Source organism: Strigops habroptila, chromosome 3, assembly GCF_004027225.2.
Source record: "Strigops habroptila isolate Jane chromosome 3, bStrHab1.2.pri, whole genome shotgun sequence".
Lineage (NCBI taxonomy): Eukaryota > Metazoa > Chordata > Aves > Psittaciformes > Psittacidae > Strigops > Strigops habroptila.
The window spans coordinates 26351058-26374403 of NC_044279.2; the positions used below are offsets into that span (position 1 = coordinate 26351058).

General features: G+C 43.0%; 1 protein-coding gene across 2 annotated transcripts in view; it reads right to left on the reverse strand.

Annotated features, from left to right (window-relative positions):
- Positions 1–22534, reverse strand: part of ST7 (suppression of tumorigenicity 7) — a 145556-nt gene extending 123022 nt beyond the window's left edge. For both annotated transcript variants that reach the window (XR_003990567.1, XM_030479549.1), the window contains exon 1: positions 22352–22534. Coding sequence is in view for 1 of the 2 variants with exons in the window: in XM_030479549.1 (XP_030335409.1) it covers positions 22352–22502 (151 nt within the window). In the remaining variant the exon portion in view is untranslated. The remainder of the gene's footprint in view (positions 1–22351) is intronic.
- Between the last annotated feature and the right edge of the window lie 812 nt (positions 22535–23346).

Below are 23346 nucleotides of genomic sequence, written 5' to 3' on the forward strand. Positions count from 1 at the left end.
GAAATAATAAAAGTTATGCTGTTATTTTTCATATGGAATTATTCAAAACCACACAAAGCATAGGTTCAAACCACAAATTCATGACCAAACATACTTTCAGTCATGTTGCCATGAACTTTTACCTATAGAAGCCAGTGAGGAATCAGCTACTGACACCACTGTGAGCAGGTCAGAAAAAAATGTGACAGGATAATGTCAACCTGGAATTAAAGAATTTTGTAAAAAAAGCAAGTGGTAATCAAAACATGCAATGGCCTGACCTGTATTAAATGTTTTCTCTCAACTCCATTAAAAGGTTAAAGACAGTTATAAATACACTGTTTTCTAAAATTGGCTTAACAGAGGCAACATGGGCAGAATCATGGGCCATGTCTGATGTTTGAAAGCTATAGCATTTGCTGCCCTGCTGACACCATGGTTTGCTGACTGCAAAGAACAGGGTTTCTCTTAGAGAATACAGTGCACATGACAGAAAGTATTTGCAGAAAACAGTATCTATGCCTTTGTCTAAACCTTATACATCTACAGACTGGACCCTGTTTGAATACCTGCTGAACTCCAAAGAGGAAAGGACATTCATCTCCATGGCCATGGAGCTCTCAAGGACACCTACCTTCCACAGCAGTATTAACAGAACATTAAGTAAGAACAGCAATTGCACCTCCACAGTTATTTTTGCAATTAGATTCCCTCAGAAAAACTATCTGTCATCACTAACGAACAAGCTCTCACCTCATATTCCTGGCAGAGTCCAGTGGTCTCAGCCCCAAGGCTCAAAACACATCCTCCTGGAGCCCCTGGGTATTTAAGGCAGGTGTCTCCCAGAGAAGGCATATGAACATGCCACTGCTCTACTTGTGCTTACATGGGACAATTGATCCAAAGAAAATGGCTAAAAAACCCCACGGTTTCTAGTCACAGATGTCTTACCCTGAAAAACAACATAAGCCCAACACACTGCTGGGTAATATCTTATCCCATCCTAAAGGTTTTAGGTATGGGTTTATCCAAATCCCAAATCCCAACAGTCCTTGCCTCTTCTGATTTTTGCCCATTAGGGTAAAAGGCTTCTATTTCTATGGGATCTCATTTTTTTAAAGTCATTTCTCTTGCTGTTCATGCAGTTCACAGAGCAGAAATCTGTCTTGGCTCATGAGTGTGGTTGGTTTCTGCCTAATTGCACAGGAAGACTTTATAAAGTTGGGAGCCTCGCTGGCAGAAAACAACTGCTGCAGTTGTACGGAAAAGTTGTTGAATTGAGACCATACCTTTCTGTGCTAGAAAATCTCCTCTAGCCCTGACTGTCCATGAAGTATCACATCTGTGCTGAGATAGAAATGCTGCGAACCAGAGCGCAAGTTACAACTATCAATGGCTCTCATACACCAGGGCGGAATTCATAAAGTTATATGGGGATATTTCACGCATGGTTACAAGCACGACTAAAAGCTCCTGAACTTCTCACTTACTAGTAAATAAAGAAAAAAGTAACAGTGATTCCTTAACTTTCTGTTTCTGGTTAACGCTGAAGATGAAAAACTGTTAACAAACTAACAGCAGAAAGAAGACAAATACCTGGTAAAAATCTGTTACCCTAAAATAAGAGTCCTGCGTAATGATCTGAGACAAAGAAGCAGGATTTTTCAAACACACCTACTGTTTGGAAATGTCTTCAAAGATTATGGACTATTCCAAGTCCATAAAAGAAGTAGCAAGTAGTGCATAAAAGGCCTTTAATCTTGGCTTTAGACAAAAGTAGCAATGGAAAAATTCATCAAATGTCCACGTCATACAAATTAAACAGTCAAAACCACAACACACAGTCAAGATCTTGTTATGGGTAAAACACTCCTGTGTATGACTTTACAAGGTCAAACTTTTAACATCCACAATTATCTATAATTTCTCAACACAGTAAAACCCTTCAGCACCTTGTTGTAAAGATTTTCCAAAGGAGCTGATTTCAGGATCACAGAACTATGGAATGGTTTGAGTTGGAAAGGACTTTTAAAGATCGCCTTGTCCAATCTCCCTGCCACAGGCAGGGACACTTTCCACTAGACCAGGTTGCTCAAAGCCCCATCCAACCTGACCTTGAACACTTCCAGTGATGGGACATCCACAACTTCTTGGCAAGCTGTTCCATAGTCTCACCACCCTCATTGTAAAAATGTCTTCCTTACGCCCAATCTAAACCTCCCTTCTTCAATTTAAAACCACAGTTCTTTGTCCTGCCACTAGAGGCCTTGGTAAAAAGTCCACCTCTGTCTTTCTTAAAAGCCCGCTTTATATGCTAGAAAGCAAGGACTCCCAGAGCCTTTTTTTCTCCAGGCTGGATAACCCCAACCCTCTCAGCCTGTCTTCATAGGAGAGCGGTTCTGGCCCCAGGATGAGAGATCGGAAGTGACACCCTAACACACACATCATGTTTAATGGTCAGACACTGGACTGAGATTTACTTCCATCTCCCAGGCAGAAGACTCATGTAACGTGCACAGAGAAATGCCAATCCTCCAATCTTGGAGGGAAAAGATATGGTCCAGAGCATCAAATCACCTGTTTGAGGGAAACCTCTGAGGTGAGTGAAGCACCAGATGGAAGGGCTTGCCACCATCTTCAACCACCTACACAGCTCCTGAGGAACCTCTGAAGCATGACAAACTAAATTTGACAGCATTTTTAGCAAATAATGTTTTCCATTAGCTACGAGAGCTATAAAATTAAAATGTCTGGTCAGTCAATGTCCTTCTGTTTCCATTTATGGTTAAGAATGCAAAAACTTGACCGTAATTTCTTTCCCAAACTCTCCCCATCCTGTTCCAATTTTGGGACAGAATTCAGCCTACTCAAAAATGTTTTTAAACAATGTGGTTTATTTAGAATCGGAAAAGTGATCTTAGTAATCATCAAAATTATTAGAAGTTACTAAATTTAAAACACAACGACTGCATTTTCTTCTCTCCCCACACAGAGCAGCAGATTGAGCACATAGTCTGAGGGCTGCTGTACATGGCTCAACAGAATCCCCTCCCTCCATGAACAGCTGCAGCCAGAGCCAGAAAAAAACCCAAAAGGCAAAAAATTCCCAAAGCAGCCAAACAAATGCAGTATTAGAAATGGCAAAGAATATGAAATAAATAATCTTTTATATATTCTAGTTCGCCTTATGCTGAAGAGTCCTACTACCCGACCCAAAATGATGACTGTAGAGGGAGATGTAGCAGTGGCAATAAAAATGGTAAGATTTAAAAAATCAGTATCGTTTAGTCATGTAAGAGTTAAAGGAGAAGGGATACTGTAACTCTATGTAGAATAAAGAAGCAGAATTGCAAAAAAAGCAGCCATTCAATAAAATAAGGGACAAATTGAGAACTGTACAAGAAAATAGGCTTTCACTAGACACATAGTTTACTTGCAGCAGTCATTATGAATAGAAGATGCTGAAGTCAAGAACTAGCAAACCTAAAAGTTGGAATTACAATAAAACTATCCAGAAGAGTAACAAAAGGAAAGCCAAGTGGCAAACTCACATGTGAAAGTAAATTAGAGATGAAGAAGGAGGGGCACATTACAACTGGCATCTGCTCGTTCAGAGTTAGTTTACATTGTCTGCTGAATCTGCATCTGGTGTTAGCAATTCTCAAGAAAAAAAATACAACACCCACAAAAAAACACATCAGTCCCCACCTCCCTGAAAACACCACTAGAAATGCGCTGAGTGACGCCACCACAGAGTGGTTTTTATGTTCTGTGCAGTATCTGGTGCAGAGCCTGCCTGCACACACAAAACCCCCTATGCTGCTCGAAAATATCAAGAACACATTAAAAACCCTGCTTTACAGGTAACAGGAAACTGTTGGATGATTTCCAGACTAACCTGAAGAAGCTTTCAACATACACTGTATTATGTTTGAACAGGAGACTGTCTTGTCTTCCCAAGTTAGCATTGCAATCCGTCACACTTACTCCAGCTATGTGACACTCTGCAAAAGCAAAAGCAAGACTAAGGCTGTGGTCTGACAGGTATTTCTGGCTGCAGGTCAGGCGTTAAGCGATTTTTCACTGCCAATGGCTGTCGTCACTGCTCTCCCTAGCTGGGGTAACCCCCAAAGGCCTGCTGGTGTAACAGTACAGCAGCCGATCTACGCGTCAGCTCTGCCTGGGGGATGGAGGTCCCAACCAGAACCAAGCTCAACCACTGTATGGAAAAAGCTGTTTGAGCTGAGATCACTTCATCTTGCCACATCTGTCCAGATGTATACCTGCTTTTGCAGCACAAGTCAGATGTGGAACAGCAATGAGGCATTTCCCATAGGAGGCTTCAAGCGCATTGGCTTTCATGCTGAATGAAATCTAAACGTGATTCAGTCAGTTTTGACTCTCAGTACTCTCAGATTAGGGCTATAAACCAGCCAGGGATTCATTTGCTTTTGGAGCATAAATGTGAAGATTTTGCCTTAACTAAGATTTTACAGCAGTACTGCAAATGGGTGCTAATTTATTGTTTGAGGGACAAAGAGAGAAAAATCAATGTTCTGGTAATGAAGACACTGCTTCTTGGCAATCTCTGGATGCCAATCTCCATCTTATAAAGCATCATTTCCCATTCTCCCATGCAACACACTGAACTCATGTGTCTGACCACTGGATATGAACTTTCATGGCAATTAAACCCCATCCCTCCTGCCTATTTATTTTCAACCAAAGAACCCTTCCCATGAAAGCAGACAGCCTAGTTCCAAGCACGAGTAGAGGAAATTAAAATAAATCCTAGCAAAGATGCAGTAACTTTTATGTTACCTGTGATGGCTCCTGAAAGGTTTCACAGAGGATGCAAGTATGAAGGGGAAAGCTGTTACGTTCTCTCTCTGCCCACACAGCTGGATGTTAAAAGGTTTTCATCTAAATTTGATATTAAAATTGTAGGGGAAAAAAAAAAGTGGCACATAGATTTTGAATTCTTTCCATATCAGTGTCCTTCCAATTTGGGATGGGGCTGTGGTGACATGGCTGAAGCAAGAAACAAATAAATTCAAACACAACTGGAGGAAGAGTATGAGAAAGCTATCACTTATTTAAAATCTGGAGAGCAAATGAGAACTTGACGCTCAAATGATATTGGATAACACTTCAGAAATAAATCAATAAATCAGGCATTAATTGCCTTTTCCTTTATATATGAAGAGTTGTTTTTAATGAAACATAAACAGTATGCCCCACTAATACTTCACATTCACTTCTACATTCTCAGCTTCACATGGGACAACAAAATTGGACAAATTTAGCTGTTAAAAGTATTTCCGTAGGAAACTACTTAACATGTAAAATTCTTTTAATTCTCTGACCTTGCCATTGTTGTCTGGCACTAGAAAATGTGGTAGGCTAAGGAAGGGCCGAGGGCTTGTCTACGAAGGCAGCTATTCTTTAAAAGTCACTGCCCTTTCAATGATTTTATACCATGTTAAGTTTAAGAGAGGATAAGGCTGAAATATCTATTATGCAAGGAGATGTAGGAGATGCCTCACTGGAACAGAACACCTGTCCTATGCCCTTGACATTCAATATGGGTTGCTGGTAGCCACACAGATCTCTTTTCTTGTATTCTCTCTTTGAAATCTCTCTAAAAATCTTAGTTAAGCTACTGCCTTGATAAGACACTAGCAAATACTTTTGTTCCATTTACGAATACGTGTCATAAAAACACATCAGAGCTGAGACTGCTCTGCATCCTAAAATACTTTTCAAACAAAAATTTTAAGTATTTAAATAGCTTCTACCTAGTATGTCTCATTATAAGCCTCCTCAGCTGAAGTCGTGGTTCACTTACAATAAGCCATACACACAAAGATCAATTTAATAACCACGAAGCAGGTGGGGACCTGGAATACAAAACACTGAGACCTGCTTAGCCCTTGGCAACCTGCTCTAAACCATACCTGCAATGCTATTTTTCATCTTTTATTGCTTACATTTATCTTTAGTTTGTCCGGATAGATCACATAAAGGTGGGAACAAGCATTTAATACACAGCTATATAAAGACTAGTCACCTGAGCCCAAATCTACTTGAAACTTCCCAAATAAGCTAATGGATAGAGATCCCAGATGTTGAAGATCCTCTGTCTTATCTCTCTGAGCAGCTGAAAACACCTACATACTCGTATTTTTGAATCATGCTATTGTGCATACACAAAGTATCAACAGCAGTCCAGAAAAACAACATGATGCAGCTGAGAACAAACTGAATGAACAGAAGTAGTGCTCGGTTGATTTGATTTATGAAAGAACAATGACTTATAAAAGAACAACCTTCTATACAATTCTTCTAGAAAGGCAGACGTAAGCATCAAAGGAAAGCAATGACGGACAAATCCCTGCTAGAAAATGTCAAATGCTAAAAATGAGCAATATACGTATTCTACTTTTATGAAAATGACACTGAATCAAAAGGGGCATTTTTTAAGACTTGCACCAGTGCCCATAGGTACAGGTGCCTGAATGGATCAGTTGTTGGAGGGGGTGGGGAATAAAAAACATAACCCAAAACCACCAACAAAAAATATGTCTGAATGTATACAGAAATGCTGAGATAGATGATACGTGAGATCTATCGTGGATCTATCTAGTAACAACTGGGGAGGAGATGAACCTTCAGGAAATGAAGTCCTCTGGAGCCTCAGAAATTACTTCGAGTCTGTAAAAACGCTTTGGGGCCTTAACAGTTGAGGCAGTGGGTTGGGCAAAGGCAGGCAGGCCAGCACCAGTTATCTCCTCAACGTAGATTGCCCTCACTGTGTTGAAGTCTGCAGCCGCAGGAGCACCAGCACGCGGATGGCAGCACCCACCACCACAACTGCTTCAAAATCACAGGCTAGCCTATTTTGTGGCAACCGCTTCAGGAAGACAAACACGAGACAACTTGAGCCAACAATCAGTCTTCTAGTCCTCCATTTTCCATTTTTTGTTCAACTTAAAATCATCTGGCTCTATGGCAATCACCATGTTCCTTCAATTTACTGTAGCCCAGGACCTGGGTGTCATGCATCTGATCTTGCAAAAGCAACCTAGAGGAACTCCACACAAGCAGAGTTCTGAAGGCCAAGGGTGGGACTTGACTTTGCCTTACAGGTACACCAGCGGTAGGATGGCCCTACAACTGTATTTCTCACCTACCACATGTCTGTGTTCAACTTGATACTTCCCCTTTGCGGATAACTCAATGCAATATAATGACAGTTATGGGTCTCCTCTTGCATATGAAGGGGCTTGGGGCTCCATCACATTCATAGGCTTGCCACATGGGGCTTTGTGTGCATGCATCTGCTGTTGGAAATGGATGGCAACCCTTTGTTTGGTCTCCGACACACAACCAGACCCAAGCTTTTCTCAGCGGCTCTCCCAGTTCCTGGATGCCTCCTGTGTCTTTAACAGGATGCCCTCTAGTGCATGAACTGTTCATGGACTTCCCCACTTCTGCCTACATTATTGCCTGCTGAACGCAAAACCTGTTCAAGGCAGCCTAGGCAAGGCACGATGCAGGGCCCAACTCAAGTGCTAAGGAAAGGACTAGAAGAGAAGAAGCAAAGACAAAAGGAAAAAACTACCTACAAACCAACAGCATAGAGCAAAAGTCTAATTTTACTGTTCCCACCTGAGCAGCAACCACTAGGAAATGGAAGTGACTCAAATGCAAGTGCACTGGCTTCTGGTTAGTTTTCTGCATGATAAACATCTGCTCAATTGAAACTATAATTTTATCCCCTTCATAAACCAATTCAGTGAATCCTTTCTACTAAACTTAAACTGTAACATGCCAAACACTATTGTCAATGGTCTCTGTAAACAAATACGCATTTTATTTTGTTCACTATAAATTAAGAACAGAATTCAAACTTCAGACCATTCCCATCTACTGCCATGCAGTGCTGATAATCCCCTGACCAGAGGGACCCATATTTCAAGGACAAAATTGAAGACTTGAGTAGGCCAACATTCATTTTGCTGAACTACAGCATTCACAGGAAGCAAATTTGGTATTTTTTTTATTTGATGGTGTTCTCACATCTCTCATTAATATTAACTTTCATTCCAAACTGATAGTGTAACTTCCTGCAAAACCATCAGCTACGATGCACAGTACAGCATTACACTAGCACATCAGTAAAAGGATACTGTGCCACTATAGATACACATAATATATTGCATATCAGATATTTAATGCTTTCCTTCCGGTTAGCAAAGCACTTTCTGGTGTATTACCAAGATTATTATAAAGAGTACATAAATAAGTACATGTTAATAAGTAAACTAATGGCTGACTAAAGCCTCTAGGTGATGAAATACCATGGGCGCTTGTGAAAACAGTATCCTGTAGATATAATTCCCAAATAAACTAATGCTATAAACACAGAAGATAGTTTTAAAACCCATTTATTTTCACCTCTAAGACCAAAGGCAGATAAAAATCTAAGGAAGGAGGGGGAAAGGAAGAGGACAAAGCCCTTAGTTAAAAGGCAGGCTCAGGTACAGATGGTGAGGGTGCAGGTGTATGGTACTGCTTCTGTAAAGAAATAAAAATACATGCAGAGAACTGCAGAGACCACCCCACACAAGACATATCGGTACCTACTCCATCAGTGCAATAGGTTTCTGATCCTTATGCAAGGAGAAAGCTCTGAAGGGCTAAGCCCAGGCTCTGCAGTGCCTGTGGCGCGAGGCCCTGCGAGGGAATGTCAGCTCGCACCTGGGCACCAACAGCCCCTTTGCTCCCAAAACAAAGGCGCTTGTGAGAAAAGGCTCCATAAAATCTTATTGCTTCCAGCATCTTTCGCCCTTAAATGCTTCTCTGTCACATTAGATTAGAAAAGGAAAAGAAACGTGACATGAAACAAGGGAGATTTTGGTTGGCAGGCCTTTCGTTATTCATTTACTGTTTATTATTGATTTTTGTGCCCGTGCAGAAGGATCACGTGCATGTGTGTTGGAAAGAGCATGACTGCAATTTACTGAGGGCTGAGTACCAAAGGCAGCTCAATAGCCAGAGCAGCTCTCTGTGGATTCTCTCTATGCCTGGGTTTTGGATTGTTTGGGTGGGTTTTTTAAACTAAGAAAGTCTCCAGTGTTCACCTGGGCTAAACCACAAACTCCCCTGTTGCTCTAAGGGTCCACTGCAAAGACACAAAGGGGTTGTAACCCAGAGTGGAAGACCTGAGACCCTGGGTAATCCTTGGGGTGGAGGCTGCCCTCCCAGTGAGCCAAGTTGGTCACCATTTACAGCTGCAGAGCCACTTTACAATAACTGACCGGCAGCTGGTCTCATGTGCACCAACTAACAGAACAGCCCCAGCAGCCCCGCAGTGAAGTGGAGAGTATAGCGGCATACAAACCCATATGTTATGGCCATCCAGTAAGAGGAACTCCATTGTATGTAGGGAAGAATGGATTTGTAAGGAAGATAGCTCACCTAAGCAAAGAAACAAATGATGCTGACTGGTCCCACACATCACTGACTCTGCACCCCAACAGATGACAGAGCATCTGTAGAGCTGTGCATTTATAAACCTAGACCCTTGAACACAAGGGGGACAGTACTATACAATTATTCAGAAACCTAAACAAAATAAATTTCCTAATGAGGATGTTGTTCCATAAGCAGTCATTGCCATCTTGAATGTGGCCTGCAGAACAACTGGTAATTTTAGATCTACCTGAGTTTTAGAAGACAATAGAATAGTACTTGAAGCTCCCGGAGTTTTCAGCTGAGTGATTTATTAATTACTGGGTTTGGCTTATATCATGTAAAATTCATGATATTGTCACAAAGCTTACAGTACCTTGTAAAACTGAAACTTCATCTTGCAACTTCAAGAGCTTAACGAAATGTGTGGGAAGATAATTGATTAGAACTCTTTAAACATAAAAGCACCTGAGAAACTTTGCAGTTTAGCTTTAGACAAGTCAGCTTTTTTAACACGTAATACTCACTAAATATCTGTATTTAATGCTGTCTATCCTGCACTGCTATCTGTTCTCTGTTTCTTGATACCTCTAACGTTCAAAACACAGAAGTCAGCAAATGTGCAGACCTATTTCAGACTGCTGGGGAGTGTTTGGGAGTCATTCACACTAAATACCCTCTTCTATCAGGGCCTAATGTCAAAAAACTCCTGAGGCAACACAAATGTTTCATTAGAGTCAGTAGGACCTTTGCTGACTGCTCCCAAGAGGCCAGAACTACAACACAGACTTTCTCAAAATAATTATGTAAAGTTAAATTCCATTTCTACCTCACAGACACCCATCCACCAGCTAAAGCTTTCAAATAAAGCAACATCAGCCCTGCACAAGTAACACCCACAAAAGACCTGGGATGTTCAAAGATTCCCCTCTGCTTTGGTGAGGACAAAAGGCACAAAAATAAGATGGTATTTGCTAGAATTCAGATCAAGTTATACCTTAAGAGTTGTATAAAACCACTTAATATATATCAAGATATACCCAGCAAACCAATAAGATTACTTCAACAAAATAAATAGAGACAATAAGGTAAGAAATAGTATACAGTAATCCCAAAACAAAGAATACTTTTAAATGGCAACAAACCTGATGAATGTGGAGGAAAAAAATAATAGAAGTGCAAGAAAATAGATATTGCCACAGGAGAAACAGAGACATGATTCAAAGAGCTTAACATGTAAAAGACATGGCTGAGTGCAAGATGAAGGGAATATGCATAAATCATCTTATTGAAAGAAGCGGCATTTGAAATATGAAGCCCAGCATCAAGACAGCTTTAATAAACTGAAGAAACCCCCCAAACTATGCCAGAGTACCTCATATTTCTATATTTCATATGCAGACCCAACTACTGACAAAGCAGTACTATGTGAAACTTCAGAATTTTAAAGATAACAATAAATTAAGCAGCAGAGGTAACGAAAAACTGGATAAATTGCAAAATAAATCATGCCAGACCAACCACTTGTGTCACTTTATTAAAAATACCCAGTCTTCTAGCCAAGAAAAATGAGTAGCTTTACACTGTCTGGATTTCAGCAAAGTATTTGACAGTGCCATAGGAAGTTGTTAAAACAGGAGACATGAGGAAGAGAGAGGATCTGGCAGAGATGGAGAAACCTGCAGCTTGCCTGGGAGCACTGGGCTATGAGGAGAGCCCACGGAGCTGTCAACTGAGTATTTTGAATTACTGAATATTTTCATTACCAAAACCAGAAGGCTGCAGAAGAAGGCTGGTATAAGCTGCCAGAGAAGACAGATCAAAGTTAACAGTGCAAAGGGCAAGGGACCAGTGCGGGTTTGTGCTTGCAGCTGGTCAGCATGCATGACCACATACTGCTACGATCCACCAAGGAGATACCGACACAAAAAAAAGCAATTTCAACCACATGACTACACAGCAAAACATTTCCAGTGGAAGCAGAAATGAGTAATTACACTATATAAGGCAGTTAACAAAGCCTTCCCGTGGTGTACAATGCACAATGCTGGTTACCCAATTATGAAATGGAAAGAAATTATGAAACACGTCATCTTAGTATAAGCAAGGACATCCAGCTGTTTTAGGAGAGCATGCTAGGACAGCCTAACTGACCCAACCCCTAATGGGAGGACAAGCAGGGATAACCCCATGTGAGTGGGAACCAGTCCTCATGGCAGTGGTGCAGTTTCTGAAGGTAAAGGAAAGAGCTGTCACAAGCACAAATGCATGCAAGCCAGCCATAAATACATCTGGGATGGATAAGACCAAGGTTCCTAACTGTCAGAGCTATCAAGTTCTGGAAAAATCTTTCAGTGCAGTGGTTAATGGGAAGATAACATTAAATATGACTGAGGAGTGGGGTGAGGGGACCCAGAGAGCCCCATCTACCTCTCTAGTCCCACATAGCACAGCTCCTACCTACTCCTCACAGGAGGCAGGGGAGCTAGGATGACAACCCTGGCTCCTGAAGAGCCTCAGCTGTAACACAGGCCAAACCCTCACTCACCAGGTCTAGGTAAACCCTGCAGCCTGAGCACTTCATAAGTTCTGCAGCTAATGAGAGCTCCTTGTGGCTTGTGTTCCCCCCAAGACTACATGGCTTTTGGGGCTGCTGCTGCCACAGCTCTGATCAGCACTTTTAAGCCATAGACCCTTGACAAGGATTTCTGAGAATATGTAAAACAATATTTATTGCTAAGGAGATTTCTCTTGTGTTTCCATCACTCCTCCTTTGTTCTGACCAAAGAGCTGGACAGATGGAGATAGGGACCAGAAGGCACTTCTATACCATCCGATGCAGTGCAGTACAGGAGCCTACTCTGAGCTGGCAGATAAATTCATCAAGTCAAGCGGTACTGAGGAAACACGTCTGGCTCCTAAAAGCGGTAGTTCTGCATCAGTGCAGCCCTGCAGCTCGGCTGCAGCATCCTGCTGCTATGTGGTCGGCTGCTGCTCAAGCAGTGGCTTGAGTCCCACTCAGCGTCTCTCTGTCCCCTTGTCCCCTGCACAGGGTGTGACAGGCCAGCTGCATGCCTTCTCCCAACAGGGTCTGGTTTAACCTTCTCTCTGAAAAATGAGAAAAAGACTAGTCTGTGACTCTAAGCCGAGATCTGTGTAAAACATACCAGTTGGGTACGCTATCAAGTTCACTTTGGAATTAAAAATAGCAACAGAAATTTCACATGGAAGACTAAGTGCATTAGTGGATCATATAACCTTGGTCCAGACCAAGCCACGCTATAAACAATTTTCAGTCCTCGGCAAACAACATACAGGCAGTGCCATCAAAACATTTAGTTATATGAAGATCAACATCTATGACACTCTCAGGTTACAAGCGTATTTTCTTTAGAAGTGAATGGCAGCCCTACAAAATAAAACAATGAGGATGATAACATTTATGGTGCTTTAAATCCGATCTCTGAGTGTCTCACCACCGAGCACAAGACCTAAAGTATCAACCTAACAGGCTTGACATTTAGCAAGCCAAGTTTATTTCTAGAAAGTGAGCTGGAAATTAAATCTCATGGTTGCAATTGGCACACTGTGCAAAAGAGGAATCTTAATGATGACTGCATTTCATTTCTGCCCTATAGCTTTCACCCTTCTAATTGGTATATTTAAGTGCACTTAACCACTTAAGCATTGAATCTACCGCAGTGGTAAATCTCCAGTTTAGACTCCACAATAATAAATCTTCGTCTTCTCTCAGCAGCTGGCGAGATGATTTGGACTTTGAATTTAGGTCCTTTCCTCAGGCTTAACAGTAACAACTTGTTTGTTCGGTCTGCTGAAAGCATGACATTAACTCTTGTCTTTAAATGCATTATCGTTGCTTAAGCTTAGTGTTCTCGGTGTTAAAACCAGCTGCCCTTCTGCAGTGCCCAACTAAGAAACACACCAAAAAAAATCCAATTAGCCTGTGCTGGGAGTTTACAAAGCAACTTTAACTCATTAGTATTTACACAGCATCACTGGTCCACATGACACTTCATAGACACGAGGACAAGCTGGAGTTTATAACACAATCTTTCAATAGATGCCTCCAGTGCCACAAAGAGCTAATTTAAAAACAGGTGGAAGGGGCCTTTAGGCAATCCTCCTTTTTACAGTTAACGGAGAAGTAACACCCCTGAAAGCACCTCACAGTCTGGCCACAGCACCAAGCTAGGTTTTATCTTGAATTCTTTGACAAATGCCCTAAATTCCTGAAGTAGCTCTGTAAAAAAGGTAAAACTTAGATGCGGCCATCAAATCGCAAGAGGGGAACTGCCTTTGGGTTGAAGAGGCTGCGGACTGTAACCCCAGTTTTGCCACAGGCTTCCTGCAGTACCTTGGTAAAATATTTAGGCCCCAGTCATTAAGAATTCATGCATATTAATTGCCTTTGCAGTAAACCCCTGGGCCTATGCTTGCAGAACAAACCATGCCACTAAAGACTTGCAGGATCAGGGTCTCATTTCCTTGTGCCATAGTTCTCTCTGTGCAGCTCAACACAACTCTCAGTTGTATTCACCATACCAACAGACGTCTGGAGTGGGGCCTTGTTTTTTTAAGTGTAAAGTATCTTCTTAAACAACTAGCCTTGTTATAAAAAACCTGAATCCTGCCTTGTTGCGACTGCTGCACCAAAGACTGCATCTTCATCCTTTTCTGACAGTTAATTTCTGTAGATTTTTGTCCAGAAGAAACTGCCTGGTCATCCAACACGAGTCACCACTTGAGTGGTTTTGTTTGCTTTACCACTTGCCAACAAGACAAATAACTCTCCCTTCAGCACAGTGCTTGCCAGCTGACCGAGCTATGCACAGAAATCTTGGACTCAGTGGGGACGGCGGTCTGGCACATGCACTGAAGTCCTGGCACACCCGGGGACTGTTGGAGCCTCCGTACTTGCATAACCTACCTGCACACTGTCAGCGATCACCTCCAGCAGGGTGTGTGGGTTTTAAACTCAGCATTATAGGGTTCTCACAGGTCAGCTCTCCTGATCATTAGATTTCAGTCTTGGTCCTCCCACTACTGAGCTTGGCAATCCTCATCACACTGACAGTCTTAATACCACGATAGCCAAATCTGCAAAGCCATAGCATTCCTTGCCATAGCAGTTGGGTCCAAATGCACACATCTTCAAAAATCTCCTTTAAAAACATACTTCACACATGCACTCCTCTGGATTCAGCTTGCAGCCACCCACTTTTCTAAGATTTGTCTCCCCTATATTAAACGCTACTTTAGTACCTGCTATTTTTCTGCCACGTTATAGTTTACAGTGCAAGCGACCACCTCTCAATTCTTTGTTTCTATTCAAGTGAGGGCATTGCATGCAGCATGTCTCACAGCCAGGCTTCTTCTTCAGACCACAGGTAATTCATCCCCAATTCTGCCAAGTGCAATACATTTATTTTAACCCCAAATATTCAGAAAGCTCTAGTTTGTCAACTAGATTAAAGATCTTACTCCTCCTTCGCTACCATCAGGTTCTTCTGTATCTTCCCTGTGATTAGGCAAACAGTTTGAGTCTCCTTACCCTAGCAATGCGCTCTATGTAGCTCCTCTCAGAGATGCTGCAGTTTTCAGAACCCACTTTAAACCACAGGCATACCATTCCCACCCAAATCCCTCTTTTATCCGCCAACATCATCTTCCTAATTCCTGCTAGGTGTCGCTCTCCAGGCAAGCATTATATCCTTCTGTCTTTCAGTTAATGTGAAGTTTTGGCACTGAATTACGTATTTCTCTGAGTCCTTTAGGCACTGACACCACTTAGCGCTTCTTGCATCTTTCACAAATGCAAATTCATGATCTGTGTTTTTGCATTTGCTTTGTTTACAAAATAACCACATACACAAAAAAATCTATTTTAATTTTTTCCTTTAATTTAGAATCGTAGTATTTGTAGGGCTGCTTTGAAAATTAGGACCTACAACTTCTGTGAACAATGGGGCTTATGTTCTTGCAGGCTAAATTTATCCGGGCACTCAGCAGACGCTTTGGGAAAATCCCACTACATATATTCAGTTTTAGGAGGACTCCTGAAGATTTTCATCAGCACGCAGAGGACACCAGACTTCAGTTAGAAGCTGGCAGTACAACTCTGTGCTTGCACATCAGCCAGTGTTACAGTAAGCCCACTCCAGATTTTATCAAATGTTGTTTTGAAGGCTCTGGCTTACTCATTTCCCCTGAAATCCTGGCTGCAAATCTTCCAGAGCTTTGGTAGTATGAAAGTCAATTTCTTAAAGCAGTATTTTCTGAAAACCTTGCATTTGCTACAAACTTCTGCCAGTTCCTGAACTTGATGCTGACTGAAAAAATTAATCTCAATCAAAAAAAAAAAAATCAAACTCGTGAAGAAATGCCCATATTCATAGAAAACAAGTATTACTGTACGCTGCGTCCATCAGGAATCAATCTAACAAGTTTCGTTAGGGCTTTTCCCCACAAGAATCCTAAGTTTCATCTTCATAAAGACTTCTGTCAAAAATAACACACTGCTTTCATGCACATCCTATTCTTTTCCATAAAAATTAGAGTTTCCAAGTGTACCACACTGAAAATACACATCCTTAAAATGGTTAAAATCTGTTGTATAGTAACCTCTTGAGTATTAGCCTATATCCAGGCAACAACTAATTTTTGCAAAACCCCAAAAGGCAGACCAAAGAAACCTCTAACATCCAAACCCTGCCTGGAGGCTCAGCAGCCACTAGGACTGCTTCACAGGGCTGTAACTGATACAACTGAAGACAGAGGTTAACAGTAAACAAAACATTGTTTACTTTAATTCCATTAGGACTGCAGAAAATAAGATGAGTATTTAAGAAAGACTTCGTTTACATTCCAAGAAATGCAAAAATTAGAACAAGTGATTTGAATGCAGTGGGCAAACTATCTATTTATAACTGGTTTTGTGAAATCCGGATGCTGAATTAATGCTGACCTTGTCAGAAGTGGTTGTGTATTTAAAATTTTGGTTTCAACAGTCAAGTTCATACAAAAGAAAAAACAACCTACACTGTACTTGCATCTTTTTATCTTTTTATCTTTTCCATCTTTTAGTGGCATCAGGGTTTTGCTCCAGGTTTTCCATGGACAGGCCACCACACTCACTTCTGTAGCTCACACAGCAGATGCTTACAGAAAACCCATCTCAACAATGGCAGATGACTTTGAAAGAAGGACAAGCAACTACCAGCAAGCCCATAAATGTAAAAGTAACTGTCCTTCAGCTCTTCTCAACAGAAAGCAGCTGCTCACTCATTTTTAACCCATTTGGAACTCCCTGGCCTTCGCCAGGTTAATGTTTTCCAAGACTCATGATTAACTTCCTGGGCTTAAACCCATGAAGGGGAACAATACCTCCTGACCATGCTGACAAGATGCTATCGCAGCAAACATACCCCAACAAGCATGGCAGCCCCAGCACCAGCACCCACAGCCATGCTCCCCGGCCCAGGGGGGACAAGCCCCCAGGTGTTCAGCCTCCCAAGAACCCTGCTGCCCTAAGGGTGGTTCATCCAACACTGTAGCCCAGCCCACATGCAGCTCCAGACAGACAAATATCACCAATGGGAAAAACATGACCATTGGTTAAATTTTAATACCAGTGAATGTTTGCTGCTGCTGCCTGAATTCGAGACCATGGGAAAGAAAAGTTACTTATTTCTCACACCGCAGCCTACTGGAGCACATTGTACCAGTGCGCAGTATAGATCTGCAAGGTCAGGAAGCCAGAAAGGGAAACCAGAAAGATGAGCTTCATTGAGAGCAACCACCACCCTCAGACAGCATAGCCCAAACCCGAGAGGCATGCTCCACCTCCTCCATCTCCTGCAGTCTTTCTCCTTATAGAATCACACACAGCTTTCTTGCATGGTTAAATACTGGATAGTTTTCACAACATAAGGGAGGGTTCAGTGAGACAGGAGTGGTTCAAGGGCTTTACTCACTGAAGCCTGTGAAATGCACGCATCAGTGAATGCATTTGAGGTGGACCAGATCACCATAGCATTTGGCTGCTTAAAAATCTCTCTGTTTTGGGTCTTCACAGAGACTCTTGGATGAGAAGAAAAATGTCATCCTAATTTTACAGGGAACAGAGGAGACACTTTGAACACATCTGCTCTGTCCTCCTGCCCATGCATGCACAAACCCCGGCTGCAAGTGAAGAACCTGATGTTGTCCAGTGCCACAGTGCTGGTGCACATGAGCCTCTTTCTCCCCCTCTCCATGTGGCTGGTACCATATGCAGTGTTTCAGGCTCTGGGCTCTAAGAGAAGCCTATTACATGGACACAAACCCCACATTAATAAAAACCCTCGGTAATTATATCAGTAGGAATGCTACAATAGTAATTTAAAAACTCACAAAGAAGAAAGGCACTGTGCTCCTCAGAACACAACTTTGTCACAGCCACCAGCTCCCCACCAAGGTGACGTGGTCTTACTCCTCCAGCCATGGTTCTCCTGGGGTTGCTGACATCGGGGGCCCAGCAGGACAACATTACTTGCTTTCTTTGGTGCTGTAGGTTTCTAACCCTCCCTTCTCCAGATGTTCAACTGGTAAGGGGCCTTGCTCTGGTGCAGCTCAAGTGGGATGTCCCACACAAAGCTAGTAATACTCTACAGACACCGACAGAGCTAGATTCAACTCAGAGTTCAGACCCATAGATTTACTATTCACACTTTTAGGAAACCAGTTTTTCTGATTTCTCTACCCTCAGCAACCCAAAGGTTTCCTCCTGTCTGCCTCGTCACAAGCCAGTGGCACTTAATGCTCTAGTTATTAAGCCCATCTTTCTGTTGCACTTTGAAAGGATAAATAAATGATCAGAAATGGTCGAACTTCTGGGACTCTCTCCTTCTTCAGACATAACTAGAAAGGCAAACTGTTATGTCAGGAAAAACAAGCAGGGTTGCACATTTTTAGAAGAGGTGCGCCCGAGTGCAGATTAATGTGGCATTCGGAAATTGTGCAAGTGCCAACACGGGAGGAAAATACAGCACGTTATACAAAATAATCATGTTTAATTATTTTAGAGTAAGATGATAACACTCACTTCCTCAGCTACTTGTTCTGTATTCAGTATTTTAGCCTGGCATATTAAGTCTCCTCTCTTGCTTCCTGGCTAATGGTACAGTTACAATAGTTCCAACACTCCTATTCATAAAGGATTTTATAATTTGCTTTGCACATCAAGCTTCAACAAAATGCTAACACCCACGAAACAGCACAGTCAGAATTTTAACATAATTATCATTAATATTTTTATGTGACAGACTAGATTTCCCTTTGATTATACCACAGTGATGCACAGCAGAGCTTTCCCTCTGCTTCCAGTCATCAATTCTTATTATCCTTTTCCTGATTAAAAGGCCATTTCTTTTTCCCCCCATTACAATACCTCTTTACTGAAATCTAGTAACCACCCAAGCAAAATCTCTTATTCTGATGCTTCTCTCCAGCCTTAAATCATTTTTCCACTATCTTGTCCAGCTTTTCAACTTCCTTTTAAAAATATCGACATCAGGCATGGAAAAACAAAATCACACAGCAGCACAAAGTACCAGCCCCACTGGCAGGTACTCTCCCTTACATGCCATGCTTGTCCTTCCTACCACAACAGTCCACTGAGGACTCAGCTTAAGATGTCTGATCTAAATATCTAACCCCTTTTTAAGTCACTATTCTGTGAGGTGCAAATCAAACCTGTGGCACTGTGTTTCTCTTACCAGCTGCCTAAGCCTGTGTCTGGTGGTACTGAAAACCAGTTTGTTTGACCTCAACTCACTAACAGATCCAGCTTGTTTTGGGAAAATGCCCGGTCATTGTTTTTAACCACCGTACTATTTCTTTATGTCATGCAGAAGTTTTATTAGCAACATTTATACTTCTATTTTCACATCACTGAGATACATTTGATTAGTGCCACATCAGGGGCCATTACTTTATAAACAACCTTAAACCAATGACAGTACCCTATTGAGATCAATTGGAGAAGGAAAGGGGAGGAACACAATAAATCAGATTGGTTTTAATCCATTCACAAAAGCTTTGAAAAACAAAACAAAACAAAAAAACCCCTCATGTTATTGTCAGTGCTGATTTTTTAATAAACCCCATTTAGGAAGAGATGATGCATAAAGGCCATATTGTGCCTATTGTTTTCCCCTGGTAACTAATTTTCATCATGTACTTTGGGACTTACTGGTAATTTCTTCAGTCTTTTTAACCCCCTCAATGCTTAAAACACACAGTTGTGAAAAATCACTCCTATTTACAGATTTTATACTGTCATTTTGCTTGCATTTTGGGACATTTCAATGAAAACAAAGATGACTCAGCTGAATGCAGACCCAAGTAACATTTCAGATGAGAAACTGCATCAAGAATTAGTTGGTTCAAACTATCAGGGGGTATGGTTTTAAACTGAGAGAGGGCAGATTTAGATTAGATCTTAGGAAGATGTTCTTCCCTGTGAGGGTGCTGATGCGCTGGCACAGGGTGCCCAGAGAAGCTGTGGCTGCTCCATCCCTGGCAGTGTTCAAGGCCAGGTTGGACACAGGGGCTTGGAGCAACCTGCTCTAGTGGAAGGTGTCCCTGCCTGTGGCAGGGGGGTTGGAACTGGATGATCTTTAAGGTCCCTTCCAACCCAAACCATTCTGTGATTCTATGATTCAAATTCTGGAAAAACATCACAGGGGCTTGATTAGGTCTCAGATGGATGCCTGTGAATTTTTTCCAATAGTGAAAATGATAATAAAAAGCATTCTGACATTTTTGCTTGACAGCAATGGCCTGCAATGTTTACCTAGGACATATGCACTACATCAATTATTAAGACCCAAGCAACAAGAATTACATCCTGTTCTAATCAGTGTGCAGCAATGCCAAAACAAACGGGATACTTGTTCAAAGACATACTGAGCAAGTTTGACCAAAATGGTATTGAAAAGTAATTTTTAATTGTGTTTACACTGAAAGTGAAAACTGCAGTATGCTGAATCTTTTTCTTTTTTTTTTTTTTTTAATTCTTTTTTGATGCTGGATGTGCCAGAAGCTCATCAAATGAGAACAGGCCAGAAAGACAGACGAGAACATTCAGGTAATGTCTGGCTTCCCAGCAGAAGGGATGCCGCATGGGTTACATCTCATCTGCACCCAAAACAAATAGCCTTCTCCAGAGGGTGCGTGGGGGAAATTAAGTGATGATAGTACATAGGAAGGGAAAATAAGCAATTTCAAGACAAAGACTGCCCAATTCAGACTGGCTAACACTACCTAAGTTACTCCTGATTTAATATAGTAGCAGCATGCCACCTTAGGGAGTCCTAACAGTCAAAGCAAAGTCCACTGCAACAGTGATAATCTTCTAGCAAACTTGTGTGCTTACTATTTATCATTACTCAGAAGAACAAGCTGGTATCTATTTTTTATCAGAAACATAATAAAAGTTTTAACCCTGTTGAAAGAATGCTTGAGTCTAACATAAATTGTATGGGAAAAGGTATTAATTTCACTCCATGCACTCCCTGAATACAAGCGTATTCCCCATAATAACCGAGATCCTTTTTTATCCTTCAAAGAAACCAAGAATTTTCCACAAATGTAATTTCCCTTCGGAATCCCTCAAGCACAAATGCCACCTGCTCCTAAGAAAACTCCCAGAAAGAACGTGCTGCCCTGCAACTGAAGATGGGTCTGTATTTACATACTTACTCAGCCTACATCAAAGATAAGCTTGTTATGGAAATGAATTGCGACCGGGCGCACACCTGATGTAAATTACTTTTGGTTGCTCCTGACTTAGGCTTGTGAATTGAAAAAGCTGCACAGTTTTTGCTCAATGGCCTGAAGTTCTCCAGTTGTTCTCAAAAGTACAGAAAGAGCATGACATTGGGGGTGGGAAGGGCAGCTTTGCTATTCAGCATTTATGCAATAAATAAATAAATAGCTTAAACCACTTTTGCTTAAATAGCAAAAATTAAATAAATAAATAAATAGGTTAAACCACTACCTGAAAAGTCAAACATGTAATTTTTTTCTCAAAGAGCCTGCTATCAAAAATCAGTTTGTTAACTCCTCTAGTAAAAGCCCAGCATGAAATACAACTCCAGCAAGCTTCAGCTGGTGCGTGGCCAGTTTGCCCTATCCTGCTGAAGTCATCTTGACCTCTCCACCTCTATCAACAGCATGGACGAGGAGACAGAGAAGCTCCTCCAGTGCCACTACAGCCCTTACACCCCAAAACTCGGCCTGGGGGCACAAGGCCCCAGTGGAAAGTTTTGCAGCATCCCTCAGGTAACTCGCTCCAGCAGGCAAAACAAGTGGGAGAATGACAAATCCCCAGTGGATGATCTTGCTGCACACCACCAAGCACCCTCTGGGTGACGCTGGGATTGCTCCAGCCTGTCCCTGCGGCAGCACAACTACTATAAGGCTCCGCGATCCAGTGAGGAACTCAGCTGAGCCCTCTGCGCACCTTCAAGCCCTCCTCGGGCTGGCTGGACCAAGCGCAGAGCCCACCACAAGGCAATACTAGATCGCAGCCGCACCACCAAGCCACGGAGAACTGGCAAACACCCAGGGGACCTCGGCTCCCTCCGGGCACACCCCCCGGCCTTAGCAGGACAGGACACCCAGGCTCCTACGCGGGTTTTACGCTGCGCGGGAAGCGGTGGGCTCCGGGCTGCCAGGTCAACCCGGCATCCGAGGAGACTGCCAGATCAACTCGATATCCGAGGGGGCAGCCACCGACCCCTTCCCCCGGCAAAAGCCCCCGGGGGAAGGGGAAGGGGACGGCGGCTGCCCATGGCGACGAGAGAGGACCGTGTGGATGATCGCACTCTACCTGTGGTTAAATTGTCATTGATCTTCAGGGGCACCCTTAAGATGTAGACCAGGAAGAGCATGATGAAGAACCAGAGAGTCCACAGATAAGTCCAGGACCAGACGATGCAAGACTTGAGCTGCTCCAAAAAGCCCGTCCCGGCTTCAGCCATGTTTTTGGAGGAGAGGGGGAAAAAAAAAAAAAAAAAAGGGGGGGGGGGGGAAGGAAAGGGGGAAGGGGGGGCGGAGGTTTGAGCCCAGCCCAAACGCTGCTCTCTGCTGCCACAACCTCCCAGCGTGTGCTGCTGGGATGGTGCACGGCTCACCGAGGCGGCTCTCCCCCACCCGCCGCACGGACCGGTGCCTCCGGGGCGCTGCCGGTTCTCCCAGCGCCGCGTCCGCAGCTAAAATGGACTCCTCCGAGCACAGCCCCCCCCCCCACCCCGGCGGCAGCCGAGCGGATCGGGGTTTCGGCACAGCCACCTCCTCTGCAGCTCGCCCCTCCGCCTCCTCCTGCCTTCGAGGGGCGGGGAAGGGAGAGCCCAGACCAGAAACTTCGCCCGGCGGTCCCCGGCACCGGGGCTGTGTGGGGAAGGGACGGGACGGGACGGGACGGGACGTGCTGCGGCGGCAGCTCCAGACCTGCCCCCGGGCGCGGCCCCCCCCCGCCGCTCGGCACCCCGCGGTCCCGCCAGCTGCATGATGAAACGCGGGGAAACGGCGAGAGGCTGGGGGGGGGGGGGGGGGAATGAGAAAGGCGAAAAGAAAGAGAGGGGAAGGGAAGAGGAAAGGGAAGAGGGAAAAGAGGAAAGGAAAGGAGACAGGAAAAGAGACAGGAAAGGGGAAAAGGGAAAGGAAAGGGGAAAGGAAAAGAATAAAAGAAATGGGAAAAGAATAAAAGAAGGAAAAAGGAGAAAGAAAACGATAAAAGGAGAAAAGAGGAGGGGGGGGGGAGCAACTAAAAAAGCCTCGCGACTGTTCTTCACGATTTTCAACAAGAATTTCTGGCAGTATTTT